General features: G+C 36.8%; 2 protein-coding genes across 2 annotated transcripts in view; both read right to left on the reverse strand.

The window, feature by feature from the left end:
* Positions 1 to 16218, reverse strand: part of LOC124278258 (protein mono-ADP-ribosyltransferase PARP9-like) — a 98558-nt gene that overhangs the window by 40060 nt on the left and 42280 nt on the right. The window lies entirely within an intron of this gene.
* The window catches only part of LOC124278257, a 57656-nt gene continuing 54493 nt past the window's right edge, over positions 13056 to 16218 (reverse strand). Inside the window, exon 7 of the mRNA XM_046713975.1 lies at positions 13056 to 16084. Coding sequence (XP_046569931.1) covers positions 15937 to 16084 — 148 coding nt within the window. The 3' untranslated portion in view covers positions 13056 to 15936. The remainder of the gene's footprint in view (positions 16085 to 16218) is intronic.

A 16218-nucleotide genomic window follows, 5' to 3' on the forward strand; every position in this document is an offset into this window, starting at 1 on the left:
TGTCCTTCGCGAAGGCCTTTCATGGCTTCCTCTGCGTCCGGTCCTGGGGAACGGCGATTTGACCCTTCGCGAAGGCTTTCGCGAGGTCTGACGGTCTGAGTCCGCATCAGGGATGAAGCCGAGGAAGGTGATGATCTATCCGCCTTCGCGAAGGCCTTCGCGAAGGCTGTACATCTGGGTCCTTCGTGGAGGTGGTCTGCGACTTCCTTCGCGCGCGTGGCTTCGTCGTGGCTGCTACGCTGATGGGGGTGCCTCTGGGGTGTCGTCTGCGTTGGAACCTTCAGCGAGGCTCGGGCCTTCAGGCTGGCTGCTTCCCAGTCTGTGGTGGCCCTCCATCATGATCATGATTTGCCGCAACAGTTCATCTGGGATGGTCTGCGACGAATTAGTCGGTGCCCTCTCTGCGATACAAGTTATGGCGGGACCCTCAGGAAGTCGTCTGACGTCAGTCTTAGAGACATCAGGCTGCATGGCGATCTCTGCTGATGTCACTGTAGATGTCTCAGTCGCTTCTTGTGGCGTACGTCAGGGATGATGATCAGCTGATCATCGTAGAGGCCCAGTTCAGCGGCTGGAACAATCTCGGTTGAGAAAGTCCTAGTAGACTTCGTTGATTTCCCCTCAGAGGTCGACGCTGCCCTGGGGGTGCGAAGTCTGCGTTGAGTGTTGGTAGCGACGGGACCCTCAGGAAGATCATAGAATATCATCGTTGGTACATCAGGCTGCATGTTGATCTGCGCTGACATCACTGTTGCCGACATCGGTCATTCTTTTGATGTACATCAGGTATGATGATCGGCTGATCATCATACAGGCCCAAATCTGCGACGGGAACAATCTCGGCTGAGAAAGTTCAAGTAGACTTCGTTGATTTCCCCTCAGAGGTCGCGTTGAGATGCAGTAGAAAACTCTAGTCTTCGGCTGCGACGATGGGATGTCTGGGGAAGCAGGACGCTTCTTGGAGGCGGCGGACTACGTCCCACGCCTCTCCACCACTCTAGCGGAACACCAGACGGGAGCGGGGTCGACCAACAGCAGTAGACTGGCGAGGGGTTCAGGTGTATCAGTCATGGCTAGACTCTGCATACGCGACCTATCTGCTGCGCGTCTCAAACGCAAAGTAATTATTTATTAAAGGCAGAAATGGATAAATTAGTACCGCAACTGCAACGTGAATAAAATGAACATGGCGCAGTACAACTAGGGCATATTAAATGCGGATCAGCAGCAGAATAAAAAACGTAATCTGCAACAGAACAGAATTTTTATCAACGTAATCCACTGAAACAAACACGGCGTCCCGTGAATAAACAGTAGAAACACGACTAAATATCAATATATAATTGTTGAAGGATACTAGCTAAACCTCTATAGATGTCTATACGAGGTAACTAACTAAATATAATCAAAGGATATAGTGTGTCGGGAGACACAGGTGCTCTCACGTCCAGCTCACTGGGCGAAGAAGGAGAGAGTGAGGCACATGGGTGGAGGTGGCGCCCTCGTTCCCGCGTTTGTGGAAGGGAGGTAACTCGTGCTGAGTACTAATTAGTGATTTTACATTGAAGGGAGCTTCAATTAGGGAGATACAAGTGTTCCACTATGTTCGCAAGAAGAAGAAGACAAGCAAAAAGAGCATGAGTCAGGATAAGGAAAATAACCACGACCGCGTGAGTTTAAGAATAACGTCTTCGTCATTATAACTGATAATGACGATACAGAACGTTAATAGAAGTTTAGGTTCAAATACATTGTTGAGATGTGAGCACGACAATTACAGGAAATGTATCCATTACAGTAGAGCGGGGTGTAACATTTATGAAGTTCAGCCTTCAACAAAGCTGACTCTGTCCAACGTGTACAGTGAATGTAAGACGAATTTCTCACTCATGGTATGACTGAAAATGACCAGTATGTACGTTGTTGTCGTGTTATACGTTAAGCAACAGTGTTTCACCTGATGTACCTGTAGATTTAGTGAGGGGCAGCAGTGTTATACGTTAAGCAACAGTGTTTCACCTGATGTACCTGTAGATTTAGTGAGGGCAGCTGTGTGCTATATTTAGAGGGTTCTGGAGGCTGTTTCAGGGAACTCCATTATCATTTTGTCTATATAAAGGGGAGCTGGATATCGCCTCTCATCTTGCATTACACCTATTACAGACCAATGAAGATCCGGGCTAGAATTGATCTTCAGTAACCCGCGCTTGTCGTAAGAGGCGACTAACGGAATCGGGTGGTCAGGCTCGCCGACTTAGTTGACACATGTTATCGTATCCCAATTGCGTAGATCGATTCCCATGTTGTTGCTCGCTGGATTGTCTGGTCCAGACTCGATTATTTACAGACCGCCGCCATATAGCTGGAATATTGCTGAGTGAAGCGTAAAACTAAACTCATTCCCAGAGACGTATACTACAAAATCGTGGATGATTTGAAGTCCGCAAGCGGTAGTTAGGGCACCAAGCAGCACGATCTGTACTATCAACTATCTAAGTAAGTAATTCTTTTTAATCTCATCAAGTTTCCATTTTCCAGTCTCTGCTCTCTGAAGTTTTGTTCTTGGTAATGCTTTCTTCATTTACTTGGAATATCATGCTAGACACACTTATGTGAATTTATCATGCTTCACAAGTACGATGCTTCACAGTGTGGTGATGTCGAGAAGCTGATAAAAAGGAGGTTAAAATCCCGAAGAACCACCTATCTACTTCGCCACACTGGAGGAGACTTTGACATCATCATATTACCACTGGTCATGGGGCAGAGATCGTATGCTGAAGGAAGTGTCCAAAGGTACGCTAATACCTACGCTCTGGAGACATAAGGTCATTTTAGCGTTGAGTGCCAGCGCAAATCCAAGAAGTCAGTCGCGACAGGTGGGGTTGTAAAACCTATCCTCAGCAAAGAATTCAACAAATCGACCTGATTAATATGCAATGTCTACGTGCCAAGAACTGCAAGTGGAGCATGGTCTACCAGGATCACCTCACCAAGTTTGTGTTCTTCGGGCTATCACATCCAAGAGAGCTCCCGAGGTTGCCCGCCAGCTGATGTTAGGAGCTCCTGTCATACAGCAGTCGGATAATGGCAGTGAATTCACCTCTTGTGTCACTACAGAATTAAAGAGCGTCTGGCCATCACTCAAGCTTGTCCATGGAGACACGCCATCCACAGAGTCAGGGGTCGGTAGAGATAGCCAATGGGGACATCAAAGACAAGTTGGCTGCCTTTTTCTCAGACAACACTACCGACTGGACCGTAGGAATCAAGTTCGTTCAATTCCAAATTCCAAAAGAACTCGGCACTCCATGCAGGTATTAAGTGCAGTCAGCATGAGGCATTATTTGGATGTCTAAATCGAAAGATTAGAAACAGAAGAAGACCTACTCCGACTTTTAGTAACCTGCAGACGTCCACACCTACAACCATACCCAATGACACCGAACCAACATCCACACCAGGTGACATCAGTGAATTAGCTTCTACACCAAAGGCAACGAGGGTGACACCGTGTCTGTGGCGATTCCAAACGTGGACAGAGGAAGAGGTGACCCTAGGAACATTCTTGGTGTGGTTGTGCATCACGACCATGCTAATAACAATTATAGAATAGGCATGAAATCTGGCATCCTCAAAGGTTTGTTCACGCGTTCTCAATTTGATGTTTGTCCTCTACGTCTGCTCTCTATGAATAATGTGACAATGGACAGAGAAGACTTGGTGTCTCTCCGGACAGCTGTCGTATTGTGGCGGTCAGGGTTTCCAGAAATGTAACTGTGGTCCTAACCGTTTATTAATCACTGACTCTTTAAGCTATTTATTACTGTACACCGAAAAGAATTTGTCTCTGAGTGTAGTAAAGCTTGTGTATTCTTTTGCATTGATAATGTAACAAAACACTTAAAGAGGAGTATTTAATCAATATTTTTATTTGCTATTAAAAAAGTACCGCAAATGTGTTGCCAGCCTTACTGGTTTCATGTAAATTGTGATTGACATTCCGTTACTTTCAAATTCACTCAAATGTATAAATATTCCTCAAGTGAAGTTCTAAAGGGTTGAAATGTTTGCAGCATGTATTACTACAGGAAATTGTTAAAGTATAAGTTACAACACAGTAAGGTTGGTATATTTGTGAATATCAGGATAATAAGAAAAGCTTTAATAAGAAACACCTTTTATCAAGGTCCATAGCAATAAGAGTGAAAAGAGTCCTTATCCATTTTCTGAATCCCAAATGTGCTTAAGAAATTAAGATAAACTTTATATATATAAACCCAAAGAAACCATTCTCTTGCAAAGCACTTTTTTTAAAAACAAAACAAAAAACTTTTCAAATACACGAAAACATAGAGATAACTGATTCTTTTAAATAGACAAGGCCACTTGAACACAATTTTTTGTCAAAATTAAATTCATCAATGACAGTATAAATATAGACATGATTACACTGCATCTGGATTACAAGAGAAAATCAGTTATGTCATCACAAAGCAACTATATATTGTATTCAAAATACATAACGAGTCATTTAGACATAAAAGACTCACTGATCAGAAATACCCCATAACATTGCCTATATTCATGCAAAGTGCTATACTGAGTCTAACAAAACCTAGTATAAGGTCGCGTCAGCTAACCTTTGAGCGACCTATGACCGTCCACTCAAACGCGAGACGGCCGAACGAATTTAACCAATCAGACAACGACTACTTGTTAGGGTTCGGCGGGACTTACAAAACGGTTTTGGATTTTCTCTTCCCTGGTCTCCGACACTGATCTATCAACAAACGGAAATCCACATAAAACACAGATATTTGACCTGCAGTATATACGCTAATGACATGGTTACTATTTCCATATATTTTTGCGAGATGACATCATTTGAATATTGACAAAACGCTGTTTTCAGCGACTGTTCACTCATTGCGTGTACCACTCGAAAGCGATCGTGCGGCAAATAGCATTCGGAATCGTTCGAGTTTTGAGGTACAGGTTAAAACGGTATGTGCGAATATTAACTTTCGCGAGTTGGTAAGCTGTGTTCTGATTGGTCAGTCCAAAAGTTAGCTGACGCAATCTTCTACAAGGTTAGACTCAGTATAGCAGTGTAACGATTAATACTGAGCCTAAGTTTACTTAGACTGAATATACTTTAAATATATATAACAAACTAAAGAAGCATTTGAAAAAATAATTATATATATATTATTCTGTGTCAAAATTATACATATTCATTTATGTCACAAAAGATGTTTGAATTGTCTTTTGAGATGATCCAAAAGTGGACTTGTTGCTGGATATTGTAAATCATCATCTGACATGGTGACACCTGCTCAAGTTTACTATAGAATCACAAAACAAGTACATCCACTTGAAGATCATAACCAAGAATTACCTGTGTGAAATAATATTTTCATCACATAGCGTACCAAAGAATCAATTATATGAAAAGTAAGAACATTAAAATTTGGCTAATCAAAATAACATGACAAAAACAAAAGAAAATATTCTGGAATTAACAAGTAACTAATTTGTTTTGTTTTACAAACAACACAACAAGAGATATACAACGAATTAAGAATAAACCTATGACAACAAATATGTAATGGAAATGTATATTTCACAGGAAGTAAAATACACTTTAACATGAACCTAAAATGTCAAATATTTCTCTTCTGGGCAGATGTGAAATGCCTGAATTCACTAGTATATATAACCAAGTGTTCTAAAACATTCACCATAATTATATATCTACAAGAAGTAAAATATGTTCTTAAATGTTGTGGCCTACTAAATAAATCTAATACATCTTTTTGTTTTGCCCTCACACTGGTAGTAGTGGCACAGTTAATCACACTCTGACCTTGAGTCAAATGAGGTGCACTCAGTATTGTTTTCATCACCATATTCACCAATGTTAGATGTTGTCATTACATACATTTATGGCTCTCACATCAACTATACAAACACAATTATATCATATTATATTAGAAACGTGAGATGGTATATACAATGTTACTTAATGTAATGTATGTAATGAGTTCATAAAACAATTCAGTCATGTGATATCTTGACATTATCTTATAATCTGTTACCTTGAACATGTTACTGTGTGCGTTTAACCATTGTATAAGCTATACATGATGCACAAGTCAACTGATATTCTGGATTTAACATTTCATGTATACAGCATGTCTGCAGGCAATGCTACCACTCTTGCATGTACATATGGAACATTAACCAAGCATTACTACATATGCTCCATGTACTAGGTACTACTGTAATCTGTCCAGAGGAGAGTGAGCAAACTGTTGTTTAACACCAGTCATGTTCCAACATTATAAAAACTGGGATGGGCAAACAACGGTTAATAGTATAAGCAACTACTGCCCAAACCATAAAGCATTGTCTCACAAGTGCATGGACTTTGATTAATGATAAACACCTATTATGAATAGAAAATAACCTCAGGAAAGGATTACGAAAGTTGTACAGTCAACTCTTGTTAATCCGACCTCCGTTTATCTGACAATCGGCTTTATCAGACGCTCTTGTCGGTAACAAATTGAATAAACATAAATTTAGTCTCGTTAATCCGACAGTCCCGCGTTCCGACTCTGACAGCCCAATTAACAACTGACAGTCATAATCACTTAGCCATTAATCCTGTTAATCCGACACTGAGATTAGCAACGCGTGTGATCAATTACTCTTGAAGACACTGCCATGTGTCACTCTAGATGTTATCATACGTGAGGAGCAATGAGGATTATGAACACAAATTCTGCCATGTGATGACAATCACATAACTGCCGTAAAACAAGAAGTCAAGTACTTACATCTTGTGTATAGGTTAACTCAAATCATCTGTCCCAAGATATCATACAGATATGACAATTTTGTTCATCAATTTCTATAGTAAACTGCTTTGTTTCCATCCGGTCCAACTGTACTAGTGTCATTTGTCAGTGGGAAGAAGCTGGACACTGATATTTGCGAAGTAGATACGATGAAAGAAACAGAATGTAGCTAAAGTTGTTGAAAAACGCTCTTCTGAAACATACAAATAGTGTCACATGACACACTGCAACCTGCACTATGTCTGATATGAGACCTACTGAGGTCATGGAAGCATTCTCTGATATTCATCTTTCTTCATCTCATTAGAGCAGAATTGTTTGGCCACAATAATATATTACACCAGTTTCTTGATCAAGCTATTAAACAGCAAGTCACAATCTGGAAGTTGCAACAACAACATATTCAAATAACATACATATGAATAAGTATAACATTTAATTAATATCATGTACATAATAATAATAGAAATACGAAAGTAACTAAACACGTGGAAAGGATAAATGGTAAAATATGAGGCATGGTTGATTCACCAATTTATACACTTGCAACAATGGTTTTATCAAATGTAATATATTGAAAACAACCACCTGTTGTCCCAATTCACAAAACTAGGTCAAGATATTCATTCAAACAATTTTCAGCAACTCAAACACAACAATATACCTATGTAATTCTGGGTAAAACATGGTGGCAACAAGAGCATTAAATAATCTCTCACTAATAAACCAAGTTTCTGAAATCATTCTGAAAGTATGTACATGATGATTTACAAGTATTAAACTGACACCCCTCCTGTATGTACAAATATTCTACTGTTTGCTTAAGTGCACTAATATCATCCAAAATGTTTATTTTAAATGTTGACATTAAAATCACCAATGAGTTGATGGAAAGAAATATCTACAACATTGTATTATCACACATTAGTATTTTAATAAACATTATACAACATACTTGATGGACAGAAATGTCCTTTCCAATGAAAGTATCTGTCTGGTCATGAAAAACTGAATGTAATTGTTACCATACTTGTAACAGGCACAATCCTAATATTTCCTACAGCAGCAGGAATATACCATGTGCATCTAATATGTATTTTCATAACCAGTTGATGTGATTGTATAGAAGTGAAGACAGTTTCATGTTTCCACACTTGCACAATGAGACACTGCAGCCGCAGTGAAAGACACAAATTCACAGCCTGATGAACTAACATAAATAATCCAAAAGTGTTATTTTCTGGAGTGACATCTGAGGCATACACAGCTGTAATCTACCATAATATTTTTGTACAAAGTACATGCTACAGTTTGTGGGTTGATGTATCAAGATACATTATCAATAGTTGCATAAATGTCTATGTACAGTAAATTTACTTCACAAAAGGGAGAATTATTTCATAGTTAGCACATGACCATAGTTAGGACATCATTTGCAGCAGCCAAACATAAACTTAACATGGCCTTCCCATTTATTTGTGGAAAGATGTTGTTTCTGTTTTAATTTCAGTAATATTACGCCATGATGATCATACTGTTAATCACACAGCCTCCTCTGCCCATACATTCTCTGTCCTCTATCTGACCTCTGCAGCAGCAGAACATGAACCAAACAGGAATTCCTTCATACTTTAAGGAACCTATTGTGTTGAACAACACAGGTCTGCAGTCAAGTGATGGATAGAAAATCCATACAAATCCTACTCTATCTGCTCAGCCACACCCCAATCCTTCTGTCACTGCCTATTAATTTATAATCCTGTATTTACAATATCTGATTCTGTGTCTGTATTTACAAAAACAACATGGTTACACTGTAATAGACAATAGATAAAACTATTCGTAGCTATATTTTGTTCAGCAGTCCAAGGACTCACATCAACACCAGGTAAAGTGTCACCCCTTCACCTAAATCTACATCTGCAGCAGCAGAAAAAGAATCTGGTTTGAAGTCTCACAATATTTAACACAAGGCATTGTGCTTACCAACAATATCATGATCATATTGTTATTTCCAATAGAACCCATAGGCCCAACAAGCTGAATCAGTGACAACAATAGAAGACACTCAATGTCTATGTATTTACAATCCTGTATTTACAATATCTGTGTCTGTATTTGCATTTCAGTCCAACAAAACAAATATGGTTACACTGCTATTAGACGCTACAATATCAAGATAATAGACAATGATATTCTTAGCTATTTTTTCATCTTCAGCAAATCAAGAATTCTACACGAATTAGCAAGTGTACTAATTTAATAGTCTAACAGTAAATACTTGTGATTTGTTGTATCGTAAATCTCTGGCATTTTCATTATGTACAAGAACAGGAATGTAAACATGTTTGGGGTTTTGATACAACAAAAGAGTCACAAGCTCAAAAGAAGAAAAAAGCTTTATGTTAGTACACTTGTGTAAATTACATGCCAAAATCTTGTTGGTACAATGTTTATTGAGCATCCATGCATTCAAAAACTTGTGATGTTGTTTTCCCTCTCAAACCTTTGACTGGCATGTACATGCTATTGTTTTAAGCTCATTATCTATACATATACATTTTGGCATGGCAACAAAATTTCTATATACAAGTATTAAGGTAATTGAAAGCATATATTTTTGTCTTTGTATTATTAGCACATGACAAATTCCTGGTGATGACAATGATTTATACACAAAAGATGACAATAAATTATATACAAAAGATGAGGTGTTTCTGCATCAACATAATATGAATTTTCTGTTTTTCAACATAGGTGCTGTCTTCAGTTCAGTGTAGGCATATATACCATCACAATCATGTTTAGTTACTCATCTCCTCCATCTCTACCATCTTCATCAGCAGCAGCAGAATAAGAACCTGGCATGAACTCCAAACAATGTTACACAATCATGATAGTTTTGTTATTTCCATTACAGAACCTCTGTCCCCACAATCTACCTCAACAATGTCCACAGCAGCAGAAGAAGCCATTTCCAGGTTCATTTATTTACACTCATAGCATAACAACACAGATACACTAATATGTAGAAGGTTTAGTTGTTTCATATGATATTGAGAAGATATACTTTGTCTGGTTTATGTACAAAGATATTCTCAGTTCAGTCTTGTTCCTCTTCATTTACCATGATAGACAGCTTAAATATATATCAGCAGGCTAAGAAATCAGATAAAATACAATAATCTATCAAAAATACAACATATCATAAACATGTTTTGTGTTTTATTCCAGGATACTGGGCTATTTATTATGTACAAATATAGGACAGCTAAATGTTTGACAGTAACATAATGGTAACTTCTTGTTCAGGAAATAATGTGTCAAAATGTTTCTATAACATGTGCACTAATTATCTTATGAGCAAAACAGGCATATAAACAAAGTATGAAGAATTTTTGCTATTCTTATAGCTTTGGAGAAGTATTTACATGGTTCTATTGGTTAAATGATTTGGGCACATTATCAATATCACATTTCAGTATAATTTCTTTGTACAGTAATTTTATCTCATGGTGTTTCATGGGAAGCATAATGTTTGTTTGTTTGTAAAATCGGTGAATTCTGAAAATAACACTGATTTTGTACAGAGATTAATATTTTCTACAGCAGCAGAACAAGAATCTGACATGCATTTCATTATCACTTAAGGAAGGTATTGTGTTAAACAACACAAGCGCTCTCTTCAGTCCAGTAATGGATAAACAATGTACAATAAAAACATAATCATTCTATTTCACCGTCTTCACTACTCGCAACCTCACTACAAATGACCTCTGCAGCTGCGGAACAAGCCTCGCAATGTCTATGTATTTACACAATCCTATATTTACAATATCTGTGTCTGTATTTACAATCCAACTGAACAACATGGTTACAGGTTACACTATTGTTACAGCTATTGAATAGGTATTTACAGACCACCACCATATAGCTGGAATATTGCTGGGTGCGACATGAAAGTGAGTGAGTTTAATTTTACATCTGATTTTGATGAAACTATCCACCATTGAATTCATGACTAAATACTAAAATTTAAAATGAATTATGTACAAAATCATTTAACACATGTCCATAGCCTCTGCACCATCTTTCCTCACACTCATTTCAAACTTCTGCAGCAGCAGACTGTGATCTCTTTAACTGTTTCATCATCATCAAGAAACGCTGATTCAACAGTAAAACACTACTCTATCAATGTCAACTATGCAAATGCTTGGTATCAAAATGAACATAGAGAACATATTTACAGTTCATTAAATCTGCTTCACATCTCCTGCAGCAGCAGCAGATTGTGATTCCTTAACTGTTTCATCATCAAGAAACGCTGATTCAACAGTCCAACACTACTCTATGAAGATGAACATAGAGAACATTGTTACAGTTCTCTAAATTTGCTTAACATCTTCTGCAGCAGCAGCAGATTATGATCTCCTCAACTGTTTCATCATCAAGAAACGCTGATTCAACAGTCCAACACTACTCTATGAAGATGAACATAGAGAACATTGTTACAGTTCTTTATATCTGCTTCACATCTCCTGCAGCAGCAGCAGATTGTGATCTCCTCAACTGTTTTCATCATCAAGAAACACTGATTCAACAGTCCAACACTACTCTATCAAGATGAACATAGAGAACATTGTTACAGTTCTTTATATCTGCTTCACATCTCCTGCAGCAGCAGCAGATTATGATCTCCTCAACTGTTTCATCATCAAGAAACACTGATTCAACAGTCCAACACTACTCTATCAAGATGAACATAGAGAACATTGTTACAGTTCTCTAAATTTGCTTAACATCTTCTGCAGCAGCAGAATAAGGTTCTGTGTCGATTACAATTTCTGTGTATAAGGTTTTATGGGAGGTTGTATGTGAACATTTTAAGGCAACAAGTCCAGTAATGGACAAACAAATGTACACTAACATCATAAACATTCTATTTCACTGTCTCCACTACCCTGCAACCTCATTATCAATGACCTCTGCAGCAGCAGAACAAGCCTCGCAATGTCTATGTATTTACACAATCCTATATTTACAATATCTGTGTCTGTATTTACAATCCAACTGAACAACATGGTTACAGGTTACACTATTGTTACAGCTATTGAATAGGTATTTACAGACCACCACCATATAGCTGGAATATTGCTGGGTGCGACATGAAATTGTGAGTGAGTTTAATTTTACATCTGATTTTGATGAAACTATCCACCATTGAATTCATGACTAAATACTATTATTTAAAATGAATTATGTACAAAATCATTTAACACATGTACATAGCTTCTGCACCATCTTTCCTCACACCCATTTCAAACTTCTGCAGCAGCAGACTGTGATCTCTTTAACTGTTTCATCATCATCATCAAGAAACGCTGATTCAACAGTAAAACACTACTCTATCAATGTCAACTATGCAAATGCTTGGTATAAAAATGAACATAGAGAACATATTTACAGTTCTTTAAATCTGCTTCACATCTCCTGCAGCAGCAGATTGTGATCTCCTTAACTGTTTCATCATCAAGAAAACTGATTCAACAGTCCAACACTACTCTATCAAGATGAACATAGAGAACATATTCACAGTTCTTTAAATCTGCTTCACATCTCCTGCAGCAGCAGCAGATTATGATCTCCTTAACTGTTTCATCATCAAGAAAAACTGATTCAACAGTCCAACACTACTCTATCAAGATGAACATAGAGAACATTGTTACAGTCCTCTAAATTTGCTTAACATCTTCTGCAGCAGCAGAATAAGGTTCTGTGTCGATTACAATTTCTGTGTATAAGGTTTTCTGGGAGGTTGTATGTGAACATTTTCAAGCAACAAGTCCAGTAATGGATAAACAAATGTACACTAACATCATAAACATTCTATTTCATTGTCTCCACTGGCCCTAACCTCATTATCAATGACCTCTGCAGCAGCAGAACAAGCCTCACAATGTCTGTGTATTTACACAATCCTATATTACAATATCTGTGTCTGTATGTACAATCTAAACAAACAACATGGTTACACTGCTATTGAGTAAGGACACTGTTCAGTTTATGGACAAGGATATTCTGAGCTACATTTTGTTGCTGTTCAGCAGACATACAAGAGCTCTTTGTGAGTGTACTTGTCAAAGATTAAACATACATATTTTACAGTATTGAACAATGGAGTATTTTTGTGTTGTTAATTAATGTTTCCGTTAAGTACAAGAAAGGAACAGCTCACACATTTCTTGTTTTCATTCATAACATCATCTCTCATTCAAAAAGGACAAACAACCTCATGGTAGTTTACGATATTTTAAAATCTTGTGCATTAATGATCTTATAAGCGCGAGCACATGCACACACACATACATTCCTTCAATCTGAATGTACAGGTGACAGTTTGTGGGCTGTTTCATTTATAAACATAACAAATATTTTCATGACAAATAAACATGTTTTGATATCTTTTCTATATAAACACATGATAAAATACTGGTGATGACACTGACTTAAAATCAAGAGATCTGGTTTATCTGCAGCAGCAGAATATGAATCTGGCATGAGTTTCCTCAATATTTATGGCAAAGTATTGTGTTTTTAGGACATAACTGATATTGGGAGTCTAGTGAAGAGTATATAATACCCTCACTTTTTACATAATGTTAATTGTCTCTCCTATACCTATCATCTACATCTGCAGCAGCAGAATAAGAATCTGGTTTGAACTCTCACATTACTTAACACAAGGCATTGTGCTTACCGACAATATTATGATACTATCATAGTTATATATATTGTTATTTCTAATAGAACCCACAGGTCCCAACAAGCTAAATCAATGACTGCTAAAACTGCAGAGCAAGACTCTCACTGTCTTTATATTTACAATCCTGTATTTACAATACCTGTATATGTGTTTGTATTTACAGTCCAACAAAACAACATGGTTACAATGCTATTTAGAAACTACATTTTCTGGATATTATACATAGATATTAATAGCTACTAATTCATAAAAAGTCAAACATAATTGTTATACTTTTATTCTATACTTGTATTTTGGTGGATTCATATATGAATCCCTGATATTTTCATTATGTTCAAGAAAAGGAAAGCCAACACATTTTTAAACATAAAGTATATGTCTTATGCTCAAACGGAGGAAAAGAGTTTATGTTAGTTTACTTATATAAAAACAGTATGTTAATTATTTGTGCATACCTCATCTTTGAGCATTCATGTATAGAGGCGAAAAAGAAGTGTGATGTTTTTTCCTCCTTTCAAACCTTTGAAGAAGTACATAGTGACTGAACCCTGAGTCTAATTATTTTTTACTTTTTTTTCTCCTATTAGAAGCTTTTTGTGTATAAGGTATTATGGGAGTTGTATGTGAACATTTTCAAGCAACAACCACCATACTTTGATTATTTCCATAAACTCTAAACCAAACACTTTTTCATATAACACGTGACTTCTCATTCACTAAGACCTGTCTATTTAATTCATTTAAAAATTCTTTTTGGTGAGTCAGATTAAGAATCATTTGAAATTTACAATTATGTATATTTACATGTTTAACATGTATCAAATGAAACTGTTTAATGTAAAGTCAAGTACACATGATAATAATCACATTCACCGTATACTGACCATGTTCAATAGCCAGTCTACAACAATCAAAGGAAATGTTCAAACAAATATCTACAATTTCATTTTCTTTCGAAATGATTTAGAAATCATAAACAGATGCTATGAAACTGATAATCAACATCTAAAATATTTCACAGAATCCTTTTTCTGAATTAACAAAGCAAGGAGAAAACAAAACTGAATTTGCAATTGCATCTATTGGCCAAATTCAGGGATCAAGTGTTGATTAATGAAGTCCAGACATTTTGTTCACAAGAATATCAGTAATTACTTTAGAAGACCAACAGTTATTTCCGAAATTGATCAAGTCCATTCAGCTCCCTCAAATACATTTACATTTGGTTAAAGGAATAGATCATTCCTACTACCTACAAAAGGTAAGAATGATTAATATGTTTGAGCAAGTATGCCTTAAAAAATGCTGAATGTAATTTTCATGGATAAAACCATTGACACAACCAGATATTCTCAGGAAAAACTATATACAAATGCTTTACAACTTTCATAAGGCTTAATTGTGTTTGTTGTTATGTACATGGCTAAATTATAAATATAGGTATTGTGGTTCATCTTGTTTTCACATATATCAGTATGTTATTAATCTGCATCGCATAATGCGTCAAAAGAACATAAGTCATTAGGGGACTTGCTTACAATGGACTCGGGTGGGGCAGTACTCATCATTTTGAAAACACCAGGTGTTTTATAGTTAGTTATGAAAATGCTCATGACAATGTCGGAATTGTAAAACCAACTCTGCTTTTCTCAGACATTTGTTATGGATATGGAAAGGTCTTTGTTGCTTTCCTTTCCATTCTCTTGGATCATAATTTGCTATTTGATGGGATCTCCTATCACTTATGAAAATAGTTTTATCATATTTGTATGCACTACTTTTAAAACATATACATATTGCCAATCGCAAAGAAAATAACAGACATAATAGCTTGATATTTTCACCGATATCATCAACCATGCCTCAAACAGGAATAAGATAAGATTTAACCAAATAAAAAGACATATACACTGAAATCTAATGTTACATAGTTACAAGAGACATACACTTTAAAATGCACAACACATCTTACAATTTAGCAATGATAACTACATCATGTCACTTAGTTCAAAAACTACATCAACACATTCTGCAACGAAACGAATCATAACAAACAATATTGGAGAATATTGTATTACATCATTACCGATAATGTGATACTGTGGTATAAAGAGAAAGATGGTTGGTTGTCTCTGTACTTCCTTTCTGATACCAAACACATTGTAAAATGCAGGTATTTCAACAATTCCGAATGTTCTCTTGTAACATATTTACTTTATGTAAACACACAGAGCTGATGTCAACATAGCAAGGCTGAACAATAAACCACGAATGAAACACTTCTTTTGTCAGGGCAGTTGTCGGTCAACTAGTACCCCACTGCTGTGTGTTCCAGCTTAGACAGCAGTACCTGCAGAAGAGCCAGTTGCCCCAAGATCCGCCTCTGTCACACCCCTGGGCAGCTAGCTCCTCTTCAACTCTTTTCAAGTAGCCAGGGTCTGGGTAGCCATAACTGTATTAACCAAACATGAACAAATAAAATGTGAGCAATAAAATATATGTTTATTATACATATGGCTTTGATAAGTGGGTTAATGAAATATATACAAATATATATAAAGGGCTATATTTAATGATTTCCTGCTT

The sequence above is a fragment of the Haliotis rubra genome, unplaced genomic scaffold (assembly GCF_003918875.1).
Source record: "Haliotis rubra isolate DU_JTF1 unplaced genomic scaffold, ASM391887v1 Scf234, whole genome shotgun sequence".
NCBI lineage: Eukaryota > Metazoa > Mollusca > Gastropoda > Lepetellida > Haliotidae > Haliotis > Haliotis rubra.